General features: G+C 38.1%; 1 protein-coding gene across 2 annotated transcripts in view; it reads left to right on the top strand.

Moving 5' to 3' along the window:
• The window catches only part of mvb12bb (multivesicular body subunit 12Bb), a 63160-nt gene extending 38765 nt beyond the window's left edge, over window positions 1-24395 (top strand). For both annotated transcript variants that reach the window (XM_048210290.1, XM_048210289.1), the window contains exons 8-11: window positions 16676-16734; window positions 17200-17259; window positions 23303-23398; window positions 23969-24395. In XM_048210290.1, coding sequence (XP_048066247.1) covers window positions 16676-16734; window positions 17200-17259; window positions 23303-23359 — 176 coding nt within the window. In that variant the 3' untranslated portion in view covers window positions 23360-23398; window positions 23969-24395. The remainder of the gene's footprint in view (window positions 1-16675; window positions 16735-17199; window positions 17260-23302; window positions 23399-23968) is intronic.
• Window positions 24396-25192: the final 797 nt, after the last annotated feature.

The raw sequence follows: 25192 nt of genomic DNA, 5'->3' as shown, positions 1-25192 counted from the left end.
ATGACAGCAGATTGACTTGTTCTCAAGTGAGGCCAAAGAGAAAGGAAAGGTTCTGTCAACACGAAGGCTGATGCATTCTGCTTCCCTGTCGCCATGGTAATACAATTTGACTGACAGACAGACACATGCTCTGCCACCAATCATCACTCTGTCACCACAAGTAGTGTGTTCTATTGATCCTCCTTTAGCAACGTCTCTGTAACCGTCAGTAACTATGTTCACAGACGAGCTTGGCAGCAGTTTAGTATGCAGTCTTGTTATAGAGTGGATATTTTGGTATTTTTATTGAATGGAGATAGTAGAGAGGGAATGTGAATCAAAGTTTCTGGACATTTAGACAGACCACAATGCCACAGCTCTGATAATGTAGTTTTTAGGCTTATTTCTTATGCATAAATAACTATAATAATACATTAGAATATATATATGTGTATGCACTGTAAAAACAATAAAAAAAAAAACTGTGGTTTGCCAGAAATTTACCGTAAAAAAAAAATATATAATATATATATATATATATATATATATATATATATATATAAGCCAAAAATTATTCAGACATTTTTGATATATTTTTACTAGTGGGTGCAGGACACTATAGTTCATTTATGTAAGTGAGGATAGCAAAAATAAAGTAAACTGTGACATATTATACTCAAAAATCTTCATACAGTGGACTACCAGTAAAACTGATAAAAATTTGGAACCAAAAATTATTCAGACACTTTGACCTGACCATGTTTTTCTTAAGTGTTATCTGACATAATTAAGATTCATTTTTTCTGACACAGTTTAACACAGAGATCTTATCATATTTTATTAAAAAATTTTTAAACTATAGTGAATAAACTGTATTAATGAATGAAAAGTTCAAGGTGTCTGAATACATTTTGGTTTGACTATATATATATATATATATATATATATATATATATATATAAATATAATGTACATTCACTATTATTACTATTATTATTGTTTTTGTTGTTGTGTTGTTATTATTTAAAATCTTATTTGAAATGTCTCCATTAATTGAGTTATGACCTGAGGAGCAAATGTGGAGTTTCGAACAGACAGCTGGATTTACCTTAATCATCGGTGACCCCACATGCACGCAAATGCACATATATGTATGTGCGTGGATGTTGACAGCTGGCCAGGTTCGAGCTGGGCTAAAACCGTGTGCGCTCTGTCAGGCTCGTAGCACCAGCTCCTTCAGGATTGATGAATTGCCTGCTTTCTTGATTAAACCTTCCGTCACTTCCCAACAAAACACACACATGCAAAAAAAAAAAAAAAAAAAAAGGGCCAGCGCATTAAAGACTAGCCCAGCGTAGGAGACTCGACATGTTGGGGAATCTGTCATCGTCAGCCACATTATGTGTGGATTTGAGGTGCCGGTGCTTTGACATTTATTACCAGAGTATTAAAAACTAATTCACATAGATTTGGCAACCTTCATTCACTTGACAGTCCACGCTCATTTTAACAAGTCGGGTCTTTCTAGACTTCTCAACCTCTTACTTTGTTTCACCACCGCCTCTTTGAAGCTGAGCAGATTTTTGGTGTCATTTATTTTTCATTTAGCTTGATGGGTTGAAAGAAATATTTCCTAATTAGCGAAGGAATCAGTGTGAAAAAGAGTCCGTTTGCAACATCTGTGAGGTGACGGATTTGAATACATTCTTTTATGAGGAGTATTAATGAAATAATACTTAGTCTCAGAAATGAGCGTTGTGTGGTCATCACATGAGCCGTGATTCTCTAAATGGGAATATTATATTGATAATGTCTTTTTAAAGTATTATATGTGGTTAGGAGCTTGACTTTTTTTATTTTCATCCTTGTCTATAAAAAAAAACAGGGAATACTCATAATGACATATTCACAGATATCCAATATCCTCTAGTTAACTTGCATTAACATATCTATTACATTAATCAAAAAAGGATGACAATGCCTTTTATTAAATATAATATATAATGCCAATCAATTATTCTTTAGTGCATTAAGAGGTGATTGGAGAGAGAGATTAACATACAGAGATGTTTCAGTATTACCTTGAGTTTGCACAATATCAAAGCAAGGGATGACGAATTTTGATTTTCCGGAACTGATATTAGTCCCCTTATTAAAGCATGTGCATCTGCTTTTAATTTGCTCCAAATAATTGGAAAATGCAACAGAGCTTTCCAATTAAAGCGCCACTTTACGCACTTTAATAATACCCCCATAATATTAGAGCTTATGAAATGACAGGTGAGCTGGTGTATGAATAAAACATAAAGGCTCGTAATAAGAGACAGGAAAAAAATGGGAGACAGTTGTTGGGGGGTTTTTAAAATGCTTGACTTAATTTGCATATATTAATCTCTTCTTTTCAGCCTTATCGAATATTCGTGCGTATTTGAAGTTAAAATAGTGATGACAGGCCGGGGTACGCTTCATTTTTCCACGGATTTATTGCTCCTATAATTCAGGATCTTTAATAAGCCAATATGACTGATCCTCCGAGTTCTGTGGAATTTCGTTAATTGTTCCAGATGGTGCTCACTGATTATGCAAAATGACTTCTCTTTTTCCCCAGTTTTTTTTTTTTTTTTTTTTACCATCCACGACCACACTGTTTTTTTGATTGACTAACACAGAGAAAAAAGATTATTTTTGGGCCAGCACTTTCATTAGGAAACCTCTCATCAGGTTTCAAACAAAAGTTCCATCTTATCTCCGGGTGCAGACTGTGCCGTGACTAGCGCTCCAGCTAGCGCTTGGCAGTCGAGGAGGATCCCATAGGCTTTTAATCGTGACTCTAATCTCGTGTAGCCCAGCAGCTCTCTCCACCCGTGTGGCCATATTTTACAATACCAAAACACTTTAGGCTGAAGGATTAGAGAACACGCACTCAGGCTAGCGACACAAAAACTCATCTGCTAAGTGCGGCTGCTCCATGGCTGGATGGCTAGCCTTGAGGAGCTAGTTGATTAAAACCCCCCAAAGGTAGGCCACCATTTTTCTGCTCCTCCTCTCTCATAGCTGAGGGCCCATTGAAAGTTCACCTTGATTCTGTTTAGCATCAGCTAAATTGCCCTAAATGAATTGTGTATGGATATTTGATGGGTGGCGGTGGGGGGACTAGGAGGGGAACAGACATAGACCAGATTTACAGCTGTGTTTTACTTTCGATGGGTACACGATTTAAGCCGTGCAATTTCGGGGCAATAAAACCGTTCTGAAAGGGAGCCAAGGACTTCAGGTTGGCGACAGGGCATGAAAGACTGCATACAGCTTCTTTTCCAAAAAAGCCATTAATGATTTATTCTCGTGGCCTACGTAGAGGGAGCCTGGGGAAAATGTAGAGTCGGTTTACAACTTGGTTGGCTTGTGTGCATGATAGCATATACCACTAAACCTGTGACTGATGTTGCTTCCAAACATTTGTTTCTGAATTCATCTGGATTTTAGAATCTTTACCCTCAGTCTTCCTTTAGGGGGAGACCAAGGGTCTTCAACCTTTTTGAGGCCTGTTACCTGTATGTAGCATGTTAAGTCTGATCTAGTAAGGTGCACATTGTACTATATTGCCGTTTTTTTAGTACATACTTCTACATTTACATTTTAGTTTTACTCCATGCATTTTAATTTCGGAGGGTCAATGAAACATTTAACTTTTAGGTTTACTTGGCTGAAGTTTTTATCCATCCCATCCATCCCATCCATCCATCCATCCATCCAAAATTCTTTCCAGTCCTGCAGCCCTCCCAGCTTATTTGAGGTATACAAGACTGTGGTGTGACACTATTTATTTATTTATTTAGCATTAAAATACAATTAGAATTATTAACATCCCCTTTTTTATCACTACTGATGGGAAAATATTTAGTATTTTTTTCCTTTCTAATCATGCTAAGAATATAAATGTGTTCTTCTTTTATTTTCTAAATGTGTCTGTAAGTTTCTTGGAGATTTAAGTCAATTATAAGACTAATGAGAGCCACGTGCCTGTGGGCCTAATCACAGTCCGGGGTATCATTCCTCAGCCGTCCATCTCCCAGCCCAGAATAAGATCTGTTCCTTCATTAGTCTCCAGCCTATCAAACATGGCCGCCCTCAATAGATGGGCCTGTCTAGCCTTCCCATTGCCCTCATGTTCAGCAGTCTTTGTTATCGCACATCTAATTAGAACTTGATAAAAATATTTCCCTCGAAATCCAGCCATTAAATATAGGTTAAGGAGATTTATGATCAAATATGCTCTTAAAGATCTTTTAATGGGTCTGTGGACTCGTTAAGTTGGTTATTAACGAGCCCCTAATACATAGTGCGATTTAAACTCTCAATGAGATTCCGGGGAATGGAGCCATTTCTGATAAGGGGAAGTGGGCCCCCCAAAGGCTGTTTTGAAAGTGTTCTGCCTGCTTTGTCTCAAAATATATTAAGAGACTCATCTACAGCTGAATGAAGAGTTTATTTTCTAAAACACTGGCCAATTTCCCACATGCTCTCAAAATAAATGCTTATTGTAGTGAGCAAATTTGTGATCATTCCTTATTGATTGGTGTCATAGCCATGGGTCGTATTCATTCATGCATTCCTTCATTCTCGATTATTCTACATTATAAATTTTGTTTTTGGGAGATGTACCACATGACATTTTACAATCTAAACTAACTCTGATTTAAAGGTGCAATGTGTAAAATTTGGGACGATCTATTGACAGAAATGCAATATAATATACATACTGTAACTATGTTTTCAGTGGTGCATAAAGACATTACATAATGAACCGTTATGTTTTTATTACCTTAGAATGAGCCATTTCTATCTCATTCACCGCAGGTCCCCCCTCCATATCAATTCGCCATTATGCGCCGGTATGTTTCTACAGCAGCCCTAAACGGACATACACTCTACAGAGCGTGTTTAGTCACTATGTTGTTCTTCTTCTAAATCGTTTGTGTTTTTAGAGGTAGCTTGCATCGTCACTACGTTGAATATGCATGAAGTAGTAGTAGTAGTAGTAGTAGTAGTAGTAGTTGTCTGGTTTATTAGAAGCAGAGACCGTTTTTTGTTAGAAGTAAGAAGAAACCTCATTGTTTCACACAAGCTACTCTCTGCTGTCTCAGACGACATCGTCTTGTGTCAGCCAATTTCCTTTTTTGTTTTGTTTTGTTTGTTTGTTTGTTTTTATGTTGGTTTTGCTTGATGTTTTTTGTTTTGTTTTGTTTTGTTTTGTTCTATTGTATTTTGTTTTGTTTTGTTCTGTTGTGTTTTGGTGTTTTGTTTGTTTTTGTTTAGTTTTTTGGTTTTGATGGGTTTTTTTTGTTTTGTTTTACTTATATTCTATCAGTGTTCTATGCACCATGCACTTTTTAGTTCCTAAAATGGACATCTAAACATCTGAAGTCAATCAGGCTATTGCTTCATAACCATGATTGGCTACACAGTTACTTAATTCAGGGCTCAATGTTGTAGCTGCACTGTTTGTTAGGCCAAACTGCAGCTGTCAAACCTTATGCACATACTCGCATCTCTCAATGACACGTCTGAGCTACAGTGTCTACTGAGCCTCATGTCATGGTGAACGTAATGCTACGATGCTTAACATAATTAATGAGGAATGGCGATGCGGCATTGGTAGATTGGTTTAAAGAGATGATGAATGGTCCTATGGCTGCACCAGTGGCTGCCAACGAGGCCTCTCATGCTGTCATCCCTCCTGCCTGAGTCCTGGCACACATCATTACTCACCAGGCCGAGGTGCCACTTTACATCGCCCTGCAGCCGCCAACATGGAAAACTTAATAACACTCCCCAGCTCTGAGGGGATCTATTGGGGCTCCATGCCAGTGATTGTCTACTGTAGAGTGCCAGTGCAACTTAAGTGGAGGTATGGGATGCTAGCTCAGCTCAAAATAGCTCTCACACTGACTGTAGCCCACAAATATGGGCACTGACCCTATTGCGTGACCCTAACACCACTTTCTTGCCTTAATTTGCTTCTCTTACTTTTATGGTTCAACATCCCTTTCCAAGCACGCCCTACCTCCTGCTCCAGCATGGTGAGGTAGCATACCCACAGAACCGCTAATTAAGAGGGGATTTGATGTAATTGTGCCTTCTGCTGCGGCCCATCCGGCACACGCAATTTAGCGGCGGGTCCATTGCCAGCTCTGCCCCTCATGCATGCTCTGGAGAGGCCGAGCTCATTTACTCAGAGTCTCAAAACAACTTCAGATCACTATGCTAGAATTACAGCACCACTAGACCTCTCACATGCCAGAGCTAGTACTAATCTCTCTAGCACACTAGACTAATCCATAGACCACTTGGTCCAAATCAGTTCAATTCCTACCCCTGCATTTACAGTATATATAAAATGTTTATTATTATTATTGTTATTATTATTATTATTATTGTTATTGCTGTTGTGTTTGTTACATTTTGTGTATTTTTTATTTTGTTGTGTTTATTTTATCTTATTTTCTACTTTTTGTGTTATTGTTTATTTTAGTTTTTATAATTTTTTATTTTTATTTTATTTTGTGTTTTAAATTGTTTTTGTTTTTTTTTGTTTGTTTGTTTATGTCTTTTATTTTATATTGCTTTCTTTTTATTCCCACAGTTATTGTATTTATTTTTAATACTTGCTCTTTGAAGACAGTTTATTCTGAGATGAGAAGCTGTGAAAAATGCATTATTCTATGATATGTGTCTTCAAGTTAGGGTGGATTGTGTTTATACCAACTGTGAACTGCATTGTCGTTCACATGAAACATACTCCAGACCACCTTTTCAAATGGACTGGTGTGCTTGGAAAACCACATGAACCGGCATACTTTAGTGTTTAGCATTTCTCTCTATGTAAATTTGCACTTATCATTCAATGGAGGGGGAAAAAAAAAACATTATTAGAGATTATTTTTATCTAGAGCTAATGTTTCTTGACTTCTCTTATGGAATGGAACAGGTGATGATAGGTGCTGGGATTGCATTACATGAAAGCATTTCTGAACTGTGTGCTTATTGCCAGGATTCAGTTGGAACATTTGGCTCTTGTTTCATTCTGGAAGACAGATAGATCAGTGCCCAGTGGGTGATGCTTACTGGCACCCAAACTACTACCAAATTTCAAGGGCCACTTGTCACCCAGATGGAAAAATAACAATTCTCTTCTAAATAAACTTAATACATCTCCCCCACCCCCTTATCTCTCCAATCTCTTGCTCTTTCACTTTTTATGCACTTAAAAGGTTCACCCAAAAATTACAATCATGTCATCATTTACTCCACCTCATGTCATTTCAAATCTGTATAACTTTCCACCCATTACAAAAGGTGGATTTTTAAGATTATCCTGGCCTCTCTTTTTTTGTAATCAAAATTATTAAGTTTAACTCAGTTTTACTCAGTGTTTTAGTCACAACTGTTAACAACCCAATGGACTGGAAGATATTCCGGTTACATTTCAGTCTGTTTTTCACACAAAACTATTACAAGACATACACTCAAAAAAATGAATTGTTGGATTTACTTAAAAAAGCAGCATCAAGTGGTTTCATGCAACTATATTGAGTAATTTTGTACAAATAACAATTGAGTTGTATGCACAAAAGAAATTCAAGTAAAGCTGACAACATTTCTTTGAGTAAATACAAATGATTTGAATTTGTCACTGTTACAGTACATAATATTTATGTGTAGGTTACTTAATGTTATGTTAAATTCATAAAAGTTTATTATGTAAGGTGAACACATTTAGTGACTTAATTTACCTTTCAACATAACTGAACATTAAACACTAACATCAACAACATCTTTTCCTTTAATGAAAAACACTTTAATCCCTAAATTTACTCTCCTAATGCAGTCCTTTGCAAAGCATTCTGGGAACTATGAATCCACTGCCCAGTTAGTAACGTGAACATTAATGTGTGCGTTTTACTCAGCAATGTTAAGTTGACTGAACAAACACTTATTAAGCTAATTTTTAATAGAAACAACTTGGTTAAATTAAGTTCATATAGTTACATGAGTTTTTTTAAGTAATGTGAACAAGGATGGTTTGAGTGAAACTGACAACAGTAAAAGTTCATTTTTTTAGTGTGTATATATAGGATGGTGTCCTTTTTGAGGCTTGAAGTCTCAGAACCTGTTTGTTATAATAGCAAACAGCAACCACTATTTTTATTCAAAATGTTACACTGAAGAAAGAAACTCAAATGGGTTTGGAACGACATGAGGGTGAGTCTATATATAATGGCAGATTTTTAGTTTTTGTCCAAACTAGTCCATTAAACTTTTGTGTTGTTGCATTTCTCTGAATAGCTCGTAAAAAATCTCACATAATCTTACGACAAAAGAATAGCTCATGTTGTTGTACTTGTTTATAAGATCTCTGTCCTACCTACATTTCATTTGGGTTTTCTGTTCTGTAAGTTCTGGCACCATGTTACTCTAAAGTGAAATATTGATTCTTCTCACTTTAATCTTTCTGCGTGAGTACGATGCACAATAATACAAAGTCAAGATGGAATATGAATAAAAGAAGAAAATCAGACAAAAAGAGGAAGAATGGCAAGGGCCACGACAGAGTCATTAAAAGGTGCTGAAAATAGCAGCGAGCCATCATCTGTTCTCATAGCACGGGTCAGGAGCGCTGACACTTCCAAAACTCCTCCTGTCAGGGCAGGGGGCCATTTGTATTCTCTCTCATTAGGCAATTTGACTAATGACCAGGCTGGGCTTTGGAGGGGCTCGGGCAGACCTCCTAGCCCAGGCTCTGGCTTCACCAGGCAGCAGCGTCTATTGGAATGGCACAGATGGTAAACCCAGGCGACAAAATAAACTACAATATGTCGCTAAGATGTCTTCAGGCGGCAGGCTCAATTTTTCTTTAAAAGCAAGAAGGTTTGCTGCTGGAAGACAGTCTGTGTTTGTTATGAGAGAGCTGTTGGGATATCCATAGGGTTAAAGCATCCCATCTTAGCCCTGATTCTTCTACTTATCCCGTGCACTCTGCAGTTCACACCCACTGGGTAACCCTCCCTTCCTATCAACTTCTCCAGATTTCACATCCACTTGCACTATTGTCCTTTATGCATGACCTGCTGCTGCAGTGACTCAGACCGCAGTCTGCTGTTGTTCTCCTGTGGTTTGGCTGGATGTTGTCAGTGTGAGCTGTGGGTGTGAGGAGATTAAATGCATGTTATGGGGTGAAAAGGTAAGGTTATGGGAAGGACTGAATAGTTGTATGGAAAGAGCATTAATTACTTGTATACCGTGAATGTAGGAAAAATAATGATGTTTTGCATGTGACATTTAAACCCAAAACCTGTACAACAAAGAATACAAAACATACATAGTTCCTCACCCAGGATACACAATACAAGTATAAATATATAAATATAGTTATATATTAATAATAACATTTTTAAATGTTTAAATATAACAGTACTTAGTCTATCTATCTATCAATCTAGTGCAATGACATTGCAAGGTGTTCCCCAGCGTATAAGAAGAGTGCCTGAGAACATGTCATCAGATTCGTATTGTCTGAAGGGAAGTGTGCAGGTATGCCTGAAGCATGGCAGCATGATGCAACATCTCGCAGTGTCTCATTCCCTTTCTCAGGGAACCGGGGTTACATACTAGGTAACCCTAGGTGTTCCTTTCGAGGGAACTTCTATGCTGCGTCAGATGCTGATGCTATGGGGACACCATTCCAACTATGCCATGCTTACCAATGCCTGCTTGTTGTTCTCAAACTAACAATCTAAGCACTAAAGCTCAGTGGCCTCAGCCCCAAGACATTATTGTGTCTGTGGGCGAGTGGAGTTGCAACCAAAACTTGCTTCTCGAGCTACAGTAAGCATTATAGCTAAGTCTTTGAGGAGGTGAGGAGTGGGCACAACCTCATTTTAGACTCCCACCCCCTACTTTAAACTCCCTCTAAAAACAACCTCTTGTACCCCAACACCTTCCTCAAATGGGGAGGGGGAGACTAGAAGAAGACGCCATACAACAGCATCCCTGCTCAATCACTCTCTTCTTTTTTCAGCACCCAGATCTGTGTGTGACTTGATTTGCTCCATCCCTCGTTCCTCAGAAGGAGAGCTAGCTTTAGCCACACTCGCCTTTTTGCTTTTCTCCCTTGGAACTCGTTTTTGGAAAGGGCACAGACGATTTATGAGGAGCTGAAGGGAATGAAAAAAGGAGGTGAGAGCCTGGGCCTCAGCCCTGTCCAACCATCCTTCTCTTTCTTCGCCAAACCCACTGCTCCCCGATCTGTGTACGGCTTTCTCTTGTTGCGCCGCCTTTGCCCCCCACTCCTCAGAGGGGGATGCCAGGCAGCCACACTTGTATTCTTCTCTTCTCCTCAGGAACTCATTCCTAGAAAGGGCGTAGATGACTTAGAGGGGCCTTGTCTCAGCCTCAGACGTCACACCCACGGACCGTCTGATGCATATGGCACATTTAACTGGAATCAATTCAGGATTTTCGAAGTTATCATCTGGTTGGTTGAATTCTACAGGATGTCCGGGAGATGCGTGTGTTGGGTTCTTTAATGGTTCACCTGAAAACAAATGCCATGAGGCCAAACCCCCTCGTAGAAGAACACACTGTCATGTTTACAACTGTGACAATGAGCACTTATCAGAATCAATTAAACGCTGGATTTTCTAAAGTTTGTGAAGTTTGCGGCTCCATTGTAGCAGAAAACGTTCTTGAATAGATAATTTTTTAGATGCACGCCGATCTGTTATTGTTGGGACATCAACTTTTTTCACCTCTCTAAACCTGTCCACCATCTCAACAGCAGTGCCAAACAGCCCTGAGGTAGAGACAGGGGCATCAAGGAGGACAGCTTTATCTGACTCTTTGATCCCTGACAAAGGTGGACCAGCCAATAGATGGGCCAGCCTGTAGAGCTGGCCATCTGCTTGGTGGCACAGAGAGCTAGATCTGTGGTGATCCGCAGTTTAGAGACCACCTCAGGAGAAAAACCCTCCCCCTGATCCAGGTCTTTGAGCAGATCTGCTTGGTCAGCTTGCAGTACTGCCATAGTGTGCAAAGCTCCACCAGCCGCCACTTACACTCTGACCACCAACCTTGATGTCGTCTTTGGTTTAGAAGGCAAAACGGGAGCCTTCAGTGATGAGGATGTCCCCGGAGAAAGGTAATCCGCAAATTCCTTTCCACCCATGACATCCACCCATTACCCTGCTTGGCCAGCCCCTCTACATTCGAATAACAGGAAGCCGAATGGACCATGCAGGCAGAGTATGGATGTCTCCACGCACCTGACTCCTCAGTATGGTGGTCTAGGAAAAGGGGAAGGCTCACCGAAGCTGCACACTTATGACTCTGCATATATTGTTTATCTAAACAACCTTCCACAGTCATGCACTTCAAACCCGGCCAGTTTACACTCAGTCTGGCTGTAGCACGAGTCATAGGTTTCACCAGCTCATCGTCTTCAACTGTTTGCTTCATTGAGCAGAAAACAGAGCTATTAAATATATACATTTCTACTAACACCATGTCTATAATATCAGAATCACAGATGAGCAATAAGTCTCGCTTTCCACGGAAAAAAACTGAAAGGTGAGGGGAACTTTCTTGCAATCCTCTACCAGCTCCGTCTGAGATTCCCACGATCGTAGCCTACACGTTGCCTCAGCAAACGTGGAGCTTGAACCGTGGGGCTCAGCAGCTTGACTCTCTTCACTACTGAAGAGCGCTAGCTGGGAACGGAGTTTTCTCAGTGAGAAATCATTGCAATGAATGCATACAGCTCCCTTAAGGGTTGAACGTGCATGCTCCATTCCCTGTCAAAAAACATCGTCAGCCATTAAAAAATGCGGGCGCGGAGGTACACAGTGCTTGAATTGTCATCTTGCTGTTATTCTGCTTACCTTCTATCATTTCTTCACACAATGCTATCTTGACACAGAACTCAAACAAGCAGCTTCCAAAAGACAAAGAAGCTGATGCCATGTTTCTACACGTGCCTCAGACACAGGGTTCCGCGAGGGCGCATCCCCATAGCGTCAGCAACAGACGCAGCATTTTTTTGTGGAAACCATGATTTATAAATAGAAACTTGAAAAGAACAGCTAAAAAAGAACTGTCACTTTTGAGCAATTTAACACATCCTTGCTGAATAAAAGTATTAATTTCTTAAAAAAAAAAATCTTACTGACCCCAAACTTTTATAAACTGGTGTACAAATTGTAGCTAGACTTTCTTTAGGAGGGTCTTTTCTACTCCCCATCAAACTTCATATTTTGCCATATTGTGCTATAATGAAATTCGAAGAACAAATTAAATGAAAAATGAACTTGGTCTTTGCTTTGATCTGTTACAAAGTGTGTTTTGGTCTGTGTATCCAAAAGAATTATTTAAAACTCACTGAATTTCTCTTTTTCACCTTTCACCCCCACCCCCCACCCCCTCCTCTAGGGAAGAAATTATTTTTTGTTTCATGAACTGTGCTGTACTGGCTGACCGAGTCCTCCATCTGTCAGTCTTTTAGCATTAGCCTACATATAAATCTGATGTGTGTGCGTGTTGGTGTGGTGAGCATGGTTGGCGGAAGTCCTGTGTGACAGTGCATCCAACAATGGAAGTGTGAAGGATTAGCGCTCATAGCAGCATGTAAGGGAAGTCTTCTCTGCCTGCAGCAACCATCCGTCAGGGTTCGGGGGCTGTGGGGATGACAATGCCGAAATTTTTCACAACACCTGACACTGCTATTAATAAGGCAATGATCCTCATAGCCACACTCATACTCACTTCAGCACACCCTCATCATTCACTCACTCTAACCGATCCCAGTGCTGAACTCACCACTCTAATCAGCAATTAATGACATGATGGTACCTGTGTACCAGGTCTAATCACATGTCAAGTATTGGCAGACTGAAAATCCCTATTGTGGTATTTGTTTTGAATAAACGGATATCATGGAACATTGAACTGCAAATCTGTGTCCATCAAACTTGTAAAGATCAATGAGCTCTTTTCGACCTGCACAAGGTGTTTTGGTCACACTGTGGTCCTGTAGCTCAGCTAGTAGAGCATCATGCTTGTAATGGGGCAAATCCAAGGTCATGGGTTTAACGGGCCACCAGTTCAAACACAAACCATTGCTTTAAATGCTTTTAAATGCTTTACAACTACTTGGAGCACAAAGACCCAAAGTTACATAATGTGATCTCACCCAACACTTTGCATTTATAGTTGTATATTTCCTGAACACTGGCATTCTGGTGCTTTTGTACCTAGTACAAACATTTCAAGCTTCTTCCATAATCTCAGTTATGCTCTTCCAGAGGAGCGTATATATATCAGGCTGCCTGTGGTCTAACCTATTTGAGTAGAATCTGCCAAGCACCATACTTTACCTTTACGACTTCAGTCCAGGCAGCAGCAGTCTGGACAAACATTACCTTAACACTCCTCCCCAACATGACCCCAAACTCACATCCATTTTTCTTTCCTCACAATCGCCCCCAAATCTTACCATCAGTCCATGAGCGTGTGCAAAAAGCGTGTGCATGTACGTGTGTATTAGTGTGGGACACCCAGTATGAATGGCGGGTGAATACTAAGTGCGATCTGATTGAAACCGCAATGCTTGAACAATAAAAGGGAATGCTCCGGCCTTCAAGTCCCACCTTCATCCATCCGACGCATTCCCGATTCATCAAAGCCTTCCTAGCGACTATATGTTGATTCAAATGCATTCCCCGCCAGCCTTGCTCTCTCCCCCCACGCTGTTGTTCAGTGATGCTTTAGCACATGTTTATTCACTTGTTTTTATGGACCGAAACAAGTCGTTATCATCCTCCTTTCAATTACCCGAGCCCTGCTGGTAAAATGACCTCTTGAAGCTCTTTGTTCAATAGTCCATTCTACAGCTGAGTGATACATTCCCAGAGGCCTGTCTAATGGCCGTAAAGGTAGTATCCAAAATGGTGTTAAAAATATATCCATAGGGAAGCCCGAAGGGGCTATTTCACTACGTCTTTGATGGCTGTGGTGAAGCAGTTTAACCATGTATATCTTGTTTAATAAGTCAGAATGAGTCGGACCCTCCTTTAGCTTTAAAGGTTTTATTTTACTTAGGGTGAGCCATATGGTTGGCATTAAAAAAACTACCATGGTACAACCCTGGATGTTTTGGACACGATACCATGGTAATATATTTATAAACTACTTTGTAAATCACGTCAACGTGCTGGCGGGCTTTAGCATATCATTACTATCCTGTGAAGCCAGGCTATCCTGGTATTTTTTTCTGGTGATATGAAAAATCTGGTAGATTTAGCAGTATAGTGGGTGAATGATGTATAACATGATGTTATGGGGAAATATATGCCTTTCTCCACAGACGTTCTAAGTTGTTCAAAACGTTTCTAAGGAAACTGATTTTTAGAAGACAGCTGTCAGACTCGCGAATGGGAATATGGTTTGTATAACATTAGCAACACATTATTAGCTGTTTGATAAAGTAGTCAAGCCAAAGGGTAATCATATTAATTACCGTTTTTGTGTTAGACATTGTAAAGAGCGATACCACTGTGCTGTGAATATAGAGTTTGTACAATTTAAAAATCATGTCTATGGAAAGTCCCCATAAAACATAAAAATCCACCATAGGTCCTAATGTTTTTGACATGATGTTTTTTTATTTTTTGGTTTATGTCGGTTATGTCGGTTACACCACATGACTTGAATTTTGTGGACAAACTTTTTTTCATATATCATTAAGTAATGTAGTCGTTTTGATATTTATATTTTAATAAACAATGCCAAACTACTTAACATTCTTACTGATCCAACTGATATTAGTGCCCCCCCCCCCCAATAATACAGTATTATTAAAAAATTATAAAAATATATAAATTACTATGAAACATGCCCATCATAGAAAAGGTGTATTTAAGTAATTTTGTATGAACTGTTTCATTGTATTTTCGAATAGATTACCCAAATACAAAAAGTATGTGAATTATGCCAGGGTGGACTGAGCTCATGATTGGGGGACTTTGTCATCATTTATAACATGTTCACCTTTTTCCCAAGATATTTTATGTGTGTTCAGATATTCATTAAGAATAATGGGCACATTGTGGAAGAGTTGAGGACAAAGAAGCATTCAGCTTTTGCCAAGTTAATGAACCCGTATGACAGCTTAAGATATTCTTTCTGCCTTTAGCAGCAAATGTTACACTGTCGACATCCAGGTAACTTATGAGAAGAAGTCCTCTGGTTTCCTCCTTCCATGCCAGCAGATCCCATGCGCTGTTGTAAATATATAGCACTGCTGTTAGATGCCATACTCAATATGTTTTCCATGAGCAAACTCTGGCACTTTCTGATTTTTTTGAGGGGATGGACATTTTTCTTCAGTTCAGTCAATGGGAGCTATTGTGCGCTCGTGTCACCCTGTGTTAATTTGGGCTCTAATGTATTTGATAAACAAAGGGGCGCTCTTTAGCCTGACAGTCGTGACACCCTGATTCTTGCGTGGGCGCCGTGTGGCGCAGGGTTACGCCGTTAATAACCCACTGGCAGCCATCAAAGGCGCTTTAACCATGATCATTATGATAAAGGGCATACACTTAATTACAGGCCTGCTTAATTATAGCTCTGTTGAAGCTCGTTTGTTTGGTAGAATGCTAATTATACCACCGCACTCTTGGCAAGTCCTCTTTCAATCCACCTCTCTTTCTTTCTCGCTCTCGCTTTCTCTCCGAGAGCCGAACACTCTGGCTCATTTTCATGCAAATTGATATCCGGCGAATGTTTTGTCTCTCTCTTTCCCCTTTTTCTTTCGACGTGTGCGAGTGGGGCTTTGTTTTTGGAGTCGAACGTCTCCCTGACAAGACAGGATCAGGAATAATCAAGAGTAATTAACAGGGAAAGAGGGAGGAGAGCGAGTGGGGGGGGGGGCACTCAAATACAGTGGAGGATAAAAAAGGCTTTCATCTCGCTTTGTCTGAGCGAGTTTCTGAGGGGATTCGGGAACTTTCAATCTACTATTTTCGACCATTAGATTAAGTCAAATGCATTTTCAGAACATATAGAACAGAAACCAATATTGAAGGTGTTTGTTTGGAATATTACTTATTTGGTTTTATTATTATTATTATTATTAATGTATTTTATTACACTGCTCTGTGATTGGTCCATAGTAGAGTTAAACGTTAAACTGTGTATTTGACTGTTGTCCCTGGCAAACGACTGTACTAGTTTCATGTTTCACTTTCACGTCTTTTCTGATAAAATAGATTTTTTTTCAAATGTTTCATCCCTGCTGGAAAAAAACCTCCAGCTAAAACCAGCCTAAGTTGTTTGGCTGGTCTTCCAGCCTGGTCATGTCTTGTTTAGCAAGCTAGTTTGGTCAGGCTGGGAGTTCAGCTTGACCATGTTAAACCAGCTTAGGCTGTTTTTTTGAGCATGTGTATTTTTTTCTCAGCGGGGATGTCCAGTTATTTACGTTTTTGGTGTAAAAAGTTGCAGTTATCTAGTAATTTTTAATATATAAACCCCTTGAGGATGATACAAAACCTCTCTGCTTCACGTTGGAGTCATAATAACCTTTTTTGGGTTGGTTTTTCAGTAATGGCAACTTCATTATCACTTATATATTGTTCTCTCTTTCCAGCTATGGATGACATACCCTTTATGATCTCCAAAAAATCTACCTCCACAACTAGAGATGAAGTAAGTTGGAAAATAATAATCACCAATAATCATGATGATCATAATAAATAATTAAATTTTTCAAACAAGTTTCCTAAACACTTCCCCAGTCTTTCATTGGTTTGACAGACAGATAGGTTGAGCCCCATTAGTTGAGCCAATCTTGTTATTTTGGGCTGATCCTGATGCTCAAACAAATCTGTCGCTTATGCAACCAAACTTTTGCTAGACCCCCCATCCACCCAGATGCTGCCCGACCCTTCAGCACTACTGTAATGGATCTGCAGCTGATGAATGCACGCAGACAGACAGAGCTGGCTCACAGAGGGCCATTTGGCCCCTGTCACAAGAGCTCTGTTCTTATTGTCAGAGAGGGAATGAGAGCGAGAAGATTAAAGATCTTAATCATGCTTACTTAACCATGAGCACAACCATGTTTCCCTTGTCTGTTTTCATATGTCATTGTTTTTGTGTTGTTTTTTTCAGATAGAACCAGTCCATTTCTTGAATATTGCCATCAAATCACCACAAGAGATTGAGGAGGAAGTAAGTTCAAATATGCTAGGTAGACTGTGGTGTTCAGGTAGGCCCTGAGAGTATGGCTAATATATATACATTGTTTTATATTGTTTTACATTTGTGTTGTAACACTTTACTGTATGTGCTCTTAGTTGTTTGATGCAATAATCAGTTGCTGACATACTGCTAAACTAAGCAAACAAGGTTTTTAACTATACAGTGATATTTTTGACAAAATCATTAGGATTATTATTAATAAAACTTTATTATTATTATTATTAAATAATGATACATTTTTGCTAATTTTCCTATTGATTTCTTTTTCAGTATGTGGTGTACTGTAAGTCAGCTCCAATAATAAAGATAATTATGTTAATAATTATGTTAATAGAGTAGGCAACTGCAATGAAATGACAGAAGTGTATTATTATTATTAATATTATTATTATTATCATTATTGTAAATAATGTTAGTAATTTTATAAGTAATATTATAAATATTATCAGTAATTATTATTATATTTTTAAATTAAAATAGGTAATTTTCTTATTGATTTCCTCTTCATTGAACTCCAAAAATCGCATAATTTTGAGAGAGTAGGCAGCTGCAATGAGGTGACAAAACAGGATTATTATTATTATTGTTGTAAAAAAAAAAAAAAAAAAAAATAGTAATATTAATAATAATAGTAACAGCAATAATGCCATAAGAATGTTGTGCAAGTCACTTCATAGACAGGAGTTTTCTGTTAAAAACAAAAGAAAATGAACTTGGTGATACGCAAGACTGATAATGGCTTTCATTTCATTGCAAGTCATTACAGAATATCTAGAACAAATTATGTGAAAACAACAGGATTTTGTTTTAAAATGGCAGTTTCTCTTTGTTTAGTTATACATATTTACTATCACATTGACCCCCCTCCCCATCAACACTTTTCATGGCGCATCTCTCCTCGAAGCAGGCTGTGATTAGAAGCAGCAGACCCAGCACGAGGGGAGGGGGGATTCATTAATTACAGCCTAACGCAGGCTCCGCAGATGAAGTAAAGCAGAGATAGTGTAACAGCACTGGGTTTAGTGAGGTGGGCGACAGCACAAGATTAATGGAGAAGCGAGGGCTGACGGCGACGGAGTCGGAGCGCTGCCCTGATAATTAGAATCAGTGTGAGAGCATCCACAGCTATTGTTCTTCAGCCGCATCTTCGACCTGGAATGCAGTTTCCCTGCCACCCTGTCAGAAATGCAAGCCGGGATGCTCTTGCTCTGAACCAGTCACTGTTCGTCATATGTCGCTGTGATATGAAAAAAAATTATATCGGAAATATGTTATTATTAATAGTAATTCTTTTTTTAGTTTTGAGTTAGATTGTGTACTTAGACAATAATTTAACATTTTATGCTCATGCTTATATGCATGTAATGTGTGTGTGTGTGTGTGTATATATATATATATATATATATATATATATATATATATAACTAAATATAATATAATATATATATATATATAATATATTAATAAATAATTAAAAAATTAATTACATATATATATATATATATATATATATATATATGTAGTTTTGAGTTCAATTTTGTTACATATAGACACATATAGGCTATATATATATATATATATATATATATATATATATATATATATATATATATATATATATATATATACACACACAGTCAAACCAAAATTTATTCAGACACCTTGAACATTTAATTTATTAATACAGTTTATTCGCTATAGTTTAAAAAAATAATAATAATAAAATATGACAAGATCTCAGTTAAACTGTCAGAAAAAAATGTATCTTAATTATGTCAGATAACACAAGCAAAACATGGTCAGGTCAAAGTGTCTGAATAATTTTTGGTCCCAAATTTTTATCAATTTTACTGGTAGTCCACTGTATGAAGAATTTGTGGGTATAACATGTCACAGTTTACTTTATTTTGCTATCCTCACTTACATAAATTAATTATAGTGTCCTGCACCCACTAGTAAAAATATATGGAAAATATAAAAAATGTCTGAATAATTTTTGGTTTAACTGTATATATATATATATATATATATATATATATATATATATATATATATATATATATATATACACACACACACACACACACACTATATTGCCAAAAGTTTTGGGACGCCTGCCTTTATGTGCACATGAACTTTAATGACATCCCTTTCTTAATCCGTAGGGATTAATATGGAGTTGGCCCACCCTTTGCAGCTATAACAGCTTCAACTCTTCTGGGAAGGCTTTCCACAAGGTTTAGGAGTGTGTTTATGGGAATTTTTGACCATTCTTCTAGAAGCACATTTGTGAGGTCAGGCAGTGATGTTGGCGAGAAGGCTTGGCTCGCAGTCTCCGCTCTAATTCATCCCAAAGGTGTTCTATCAGGTTGAGGTCAGGACTCGCTCATCCATGTTTTTATGGACCTACTTTGTGCACTGGTGCGCAGTCATGTTGGAACAGGAAGGGGTCATCCCCATACTGTTCCCACAAAGTTGGGAGCATGAAATTGTCCAAAATTGTCCAAATGGTATGCTGAAGCATTAAGAGTTCCTTTCACTGGAACTAAGGGGCCAAGCCCAACCCCTGAAAAACAACCTCACACCATAATCCTCCCTCCACCAAACTTTACACTTGGCACAATGCAGTCAGGCAAGTACCGTTCTCCTGGCAACGACCAAACCCAGAATCGTCCATCGAATTGCCAGACAGAGAAGCGTGATTCGTCACTCCAGAGAACAGGTCTCCACTGCTCTAGAGTCCAGTGGCGGCGTGCTTTACACCACTGCATCCGACGCTTTGCATTGCACTTGGTGATGTAAGGCTTGGATGCAGCTGCTCGGCCATGGAAACCCATTCCATGAAGCTCTCTACGCACTGTTCTTGAGCTAATCTGAATCTCATATGAAGTTTGGAGGTCTGTGGCTATTGACTCTGCAGAAAGTTGGCGACTTTTGCGCACTGTGTGCCTCAGCATGCGCTGACCCCGCTCTGTGATTTTACGTGGCCTACCACTTTGTGGCTGGTTTGATGTTGTTCCCAAATTGCTTCCACTTTGTTATGATACCACTAACAGTTGACCGTGGAATATTTAGTAGTGAGGAAATTTCACGAATGGACTTATTGCACAGGTGGCAGCCTATCACGGTACCACGCTTGAATTCACTGAACTCCTGAGAGTGACCCATTCTTTCACAAATGATTGTAGAAGCAGTCTGCATGCCTAGGTGCTTGATTTTATACACCTGTGGCCATGGAAGTGATTGGAACACCTGAATTCAATGATTCGGAGGGATGTCCCAATACTTTTGGCAATATAGTGTATATATACATACATACATTGTATTATTATACCATATATAATACATTTTACGTAATTTTTCTATTGATTTCCTCTTCAGTATGTGGTGTAAGTGAGCCCCAAAAATATTATGTGTAATAATATATTAATAATTGTGTTTATAGAGTAGACTGCTGCAAAGAAGTGACAAAAAAGGTTTATTATATATATATATTATTTTTTCTAAATAATATCTATGGTAATGTAATTATTTTGTAGTGCTATTTGTAATCACATATTGTAATTGTTATTACTGTAGAAATAAGTAATGAGTATAACATGGATTCTGTAATGTAAAGTGTTACTATAATCTCAGTTTTAAGTGAGCGTATAATATAATTCAGTTGCATTTATAGGCCGGGAGCTGAATACATATTTCCAGTAGGAATCTGCATGTATTCCTTCATTACTCTCTGGATGATAACTTCTCTGCTCAGGGCCCTGACGCACATCGTAATTGACTGATTGCTAATTCTATTAAAAACACATTCATTAAAAAGAGGCATTTTGTGACATTAAACATATGCACATGTAATTGCGGAAAAGCGTCGTAATCACAATCGGGTCCGTCGATAAGACCGCTCCCTAACAAGCATCACTTGAGCCATTTTTTTTGTTGAAGATGTTGGTTCCAGCAATTACGCATTCTTTTCATTTCCCAAATGATTTGCAAAACTCGTAGAGATTATAATTGCTTTTAGCCACGCATATCTAATTTGTGTCTTTTTAAGTGTTAATTAGTTAGTGATTTGAGCTGACGTCTTTATGTAGTTTGCACAGCTGAAAAATGTTATTGAAGGGAGGCTAATGATTCAGGGTGTGTGTATGTGTGTGTGTTTTTTTAGCTACCTAGAATATACAATAAAACATGAACATAAAGATGCACAATATGTGATCTCATGCATGTATGAAAGTGCGACACTTTAAACCAGAACTATAACATGCTATAATGGCCGTGTGAGTGTGTGTGACTGTACATATGGTCGTGTGAGGGAGAAAGAGACTGAGAGGACACCCAGAGAGCAGACGAGAGATATTCAAATGAAGGGGGAATTAATGAAGACAACATGTCACATATTTTCACCTGCTCTGAGCAGGAACAGGAAATGAAGATCTGCTCATCTCGGAGGCTGCCGCCCATGTTCCGCATGTCACTGTCCTGTCACGGGCCTGTGTAAAAATGGCAGGCAGTGATACATGCACTCTGTGATAACAGCCCATTCCTTTCCATCCATCATTTATACATGCGTGCGCACACACACATACTTGCTTATTTATTTCTCAGGTGTTGTGTGTGACTTTTTATTATAACTAAGCGGCGTGTGACATGTGACATGTTGGTGGAACTTGCAGTTTTGCTTCAGGTAGATGAAAGAGAGAGAAAGAGAGATTTGTGAACAGAAGAACAATGTTGTTGTGTGATCCTCCAGCATCACCTAGTGCTGTGAATCTGCATAACAGCTTACAAGGGCATTTTTTGAAGCTTAAAAACAAGATCTTTTTTTTTTTTTTTAAATCATGTTTATTTTGCATTTAAAAAAAGTAAAAGCATTAAATTCCTTTTTGTCTTTATTTTATTTTTTTATTTATTTTTTTGTGGTATTTTTAGATGTGATTACTAATGTACCTTTATATAATGTAATTCCCAATCCTCCTATTTTAGTCACTGTAAATTTTACGTTTTTTAGAAATATAACAGGCTATAATTATTTACTTAACATGCTATAAATATATAACAGGCTATAATTATTAATTTAAAATAAGTATTTATTCGAAATGTAACTGAAGATAAAAGCAGGGGTAAGTTATTTAGTAAATTCTTTATTTTTAGTTGAGTGAACACATGATCTTTCTGTGCATAATCAACATAATCCTTTGTGATATGTCTATATATGAGGTTTGCCTAGTCTTAAAGATATACAGGTAACAGACTACTTCTTGCACTGTATTTGGAAATAATATCAGGGCCTCTAGATGTAATACATTTATTTATGAGGGAAGGCAAAAGCTTAAATGTGTGACAAGTCGTGAGATAATGTGTATTGTGGAAAGCAGTTCATTAGCTTGCATTCATGATTCAGTGGCTGTGTTTTTGGTTGCCTACACAAGGGGGCGCCATTCAGCAGCATTTAGGCAAAGACAATTGAAACACTTTAGGGACGTGAAGTGACATGATGTGACCTGAAGGCCAAGTATGGTAACCCATACTCGGAATTTGTCCCTTTGCATTTAACCCATCCAAGTTAGTGCACACACATTAGGAGCAGTGAGTAGTGAACACACACACACTACAAACTGTGGACACACACCTGGAGCAGTGGGCAGCCATTTGCTGTGGCGAATGGGGAGCGATTGGGGGTTAGGGTAAGTCATGGGTATTGAGGGTGGAAGAGAGCGCTGTTCATTCTCTCCCCCCACCTACATTTTTCCTGCCGCTACTGAGAATCGAACCCGCGAACTTTGGGTTACAAGTCCGACTCTCTAACTATCTGTAAGAGCTGCTATTAGAGTTATAGTTGCTATTAGATTAAATTATGCAAAGATGACTTTTATGCTGCAATCGGTTTAGAAAAGTGGAGAAAAAAAAATACAATGCAACACAAACATGCACAAAAATTCATTGTCATTGTTAATATTGTTGGCATTGCGGTAGAATTGCCAAAGTCATCATTCTTTTTTCTGTTGTTTTACAGTACAACTATTGTTTCAACACTGAACACAGTGCTGTGGCCTTCCCATGGACCCAGTGACTCTAGAGAGTGAAGATTCACCAGTAACACTGGAATAAGGTATCAAACAGTGTAGTGAGCCCTTATTTTATGTCATCTAATAATCCTAATATCAGAGTATGCATACTTAGGGGCCATTTACTTGACACCATTTTCAAACAAAAACTGAAAACTTTGTATGCATTTTGACTGTTCATTTACACAACAACAGCATTTTGGGGGCCTGAAAAGTTTTTGAAAACTGTACCATTATCCTCTCAGTGTAAACTACAAAAAATGTGAATTTGTGAAAATGGTTATATCCTGCTCATGAGTATTATGTGTTCAGTCTACACAGTCTTCAAGTGTTTCTTTATAAAGTGAAATCGCCAACTATTGGCCTGACATGCATAATACAATTTTTTTAATCGTTTTCGTGGATCCGTGTTAACGGGGATCGTTTTGACAACGTTGTTGTCTGTACGCAAAAAAAAAAAAAAAAAAAAAAAAAAAAAAGCTTAGGAAAAACTTTTCCATTTTTAGTACATTGTTGTCATGTAAACATACCCTTAGAGTCTGTGAATTTCACATTAACATTAGTTAAATTCTTGTTTTTTGGTCTTAATGTGAACCATTCGGTTTTCTTTACAGAAAACTTCCCTCCATCACTGTTCCATATAAAGACTTTACATGATGAACTCTCAAATGGATAAAAATCAAGCCCTCTGCATTTTTGTTCTTATTGATTATACTGTTTCAAATGAAAGGGGCTGCAAACACTGTATCTGTTGAATTTTTACATATTAATACATGTTCTCAGGGAGACTTTCAAGAAGCTTCTGCACTGTTTTTAAACAGGTTTTGATGTTTTAATATTGTAATTTTATTATTATTGTCTGCCTAAAACCTAATTTAAACCATTTCATTATGATTTTTTCTTTTTTTATTTATATTTATTTTGATTTTAATTTTTAAAGGACAGTAACTATTCAATTTGTACATGAATAATAATTTCACCATGGATGTTGTTTTATTCAGTTCTTTGAAAACAAAAAAATAAATTTTCATTGAAAACTCATTTTAGAATGTATTTGCCTTTGTACTTTGCACCACAACATGCTCAGCGAGACCTACATGTTTAAGATGCTTTTTTCTTAATGTTTTACTTTTTTTCTTCCTTTTTTTAATTACACACCCTGAGAAATATTCAGTAAAAAGAGACAACTAAACCCACTTTTAATTAGCCTTCATCCCAGGATCTCATTTCCAGTAACTTGAGATGCATTTTATGCCTTTACACTGTAAAGCTTGACGTGAAATATAGTAGTTTGCAATAGTAATCTAAAAATCTTTTTTTTTTTTTAATGCAACAGTTCAACAAGTAAAATGAAATCTCATGGCACAACATTACAGCCCATCAACCTCCATTAATCCCAGAGAGCCCTGCCTTTGTGTTTAATTTTACAGAAAAAAAGCATGTTTATGACTTTTTGCTCTCCCAGATGCTTATCTCTTATTTGTGACCACAGATGCGTTTTTGCTGTCTTTGTTCGTGTCATTCTTGTTTTTTTCCCCAGACAAACTAATATGGGTTTCTAGAGTGTGTGGGTGTCGGAGTCACTGGTGTGTTGATGATTTTAGTAACACACAGCAGCAGCAGGAGGAGACACACAGGCAGTGCACCAGAGCACAGGTTCTGTCTCAATGGCCCGTTTAGACAGCATGAGCCGCTGAGACAGGACGGTCTCACGGCTGTCCTTCCCGTCAACTCACTTCACACTCCTTTGAGCAGGTAGAACATTTAGTTTCCCAGTTAACTCATCCACTAACCAAGACATGTCAGGTAAACACATGTATACTGTAACTACATCTGGA

Source organism: Megalobrama amblycephala, linkage group LG12 (genome assembly GCF_018812025.1).
Source record: "Megalobrama amblycephala isolate DHTTF-2021 linkage group LG12, ASM1881202v1, whole genome shotgun sequence".
Classification (NCBI taxonomy): domain Eukaryota; kingdom Metazoa; phylum Chordata; class Actinopteri; order Cypriniformes; family Xenocyprididae; genus Megalobrama; species Megalobrama amblycephala.
This window is presented reverse-complemented; position numbering and strand designations above follow the sequence as displayed.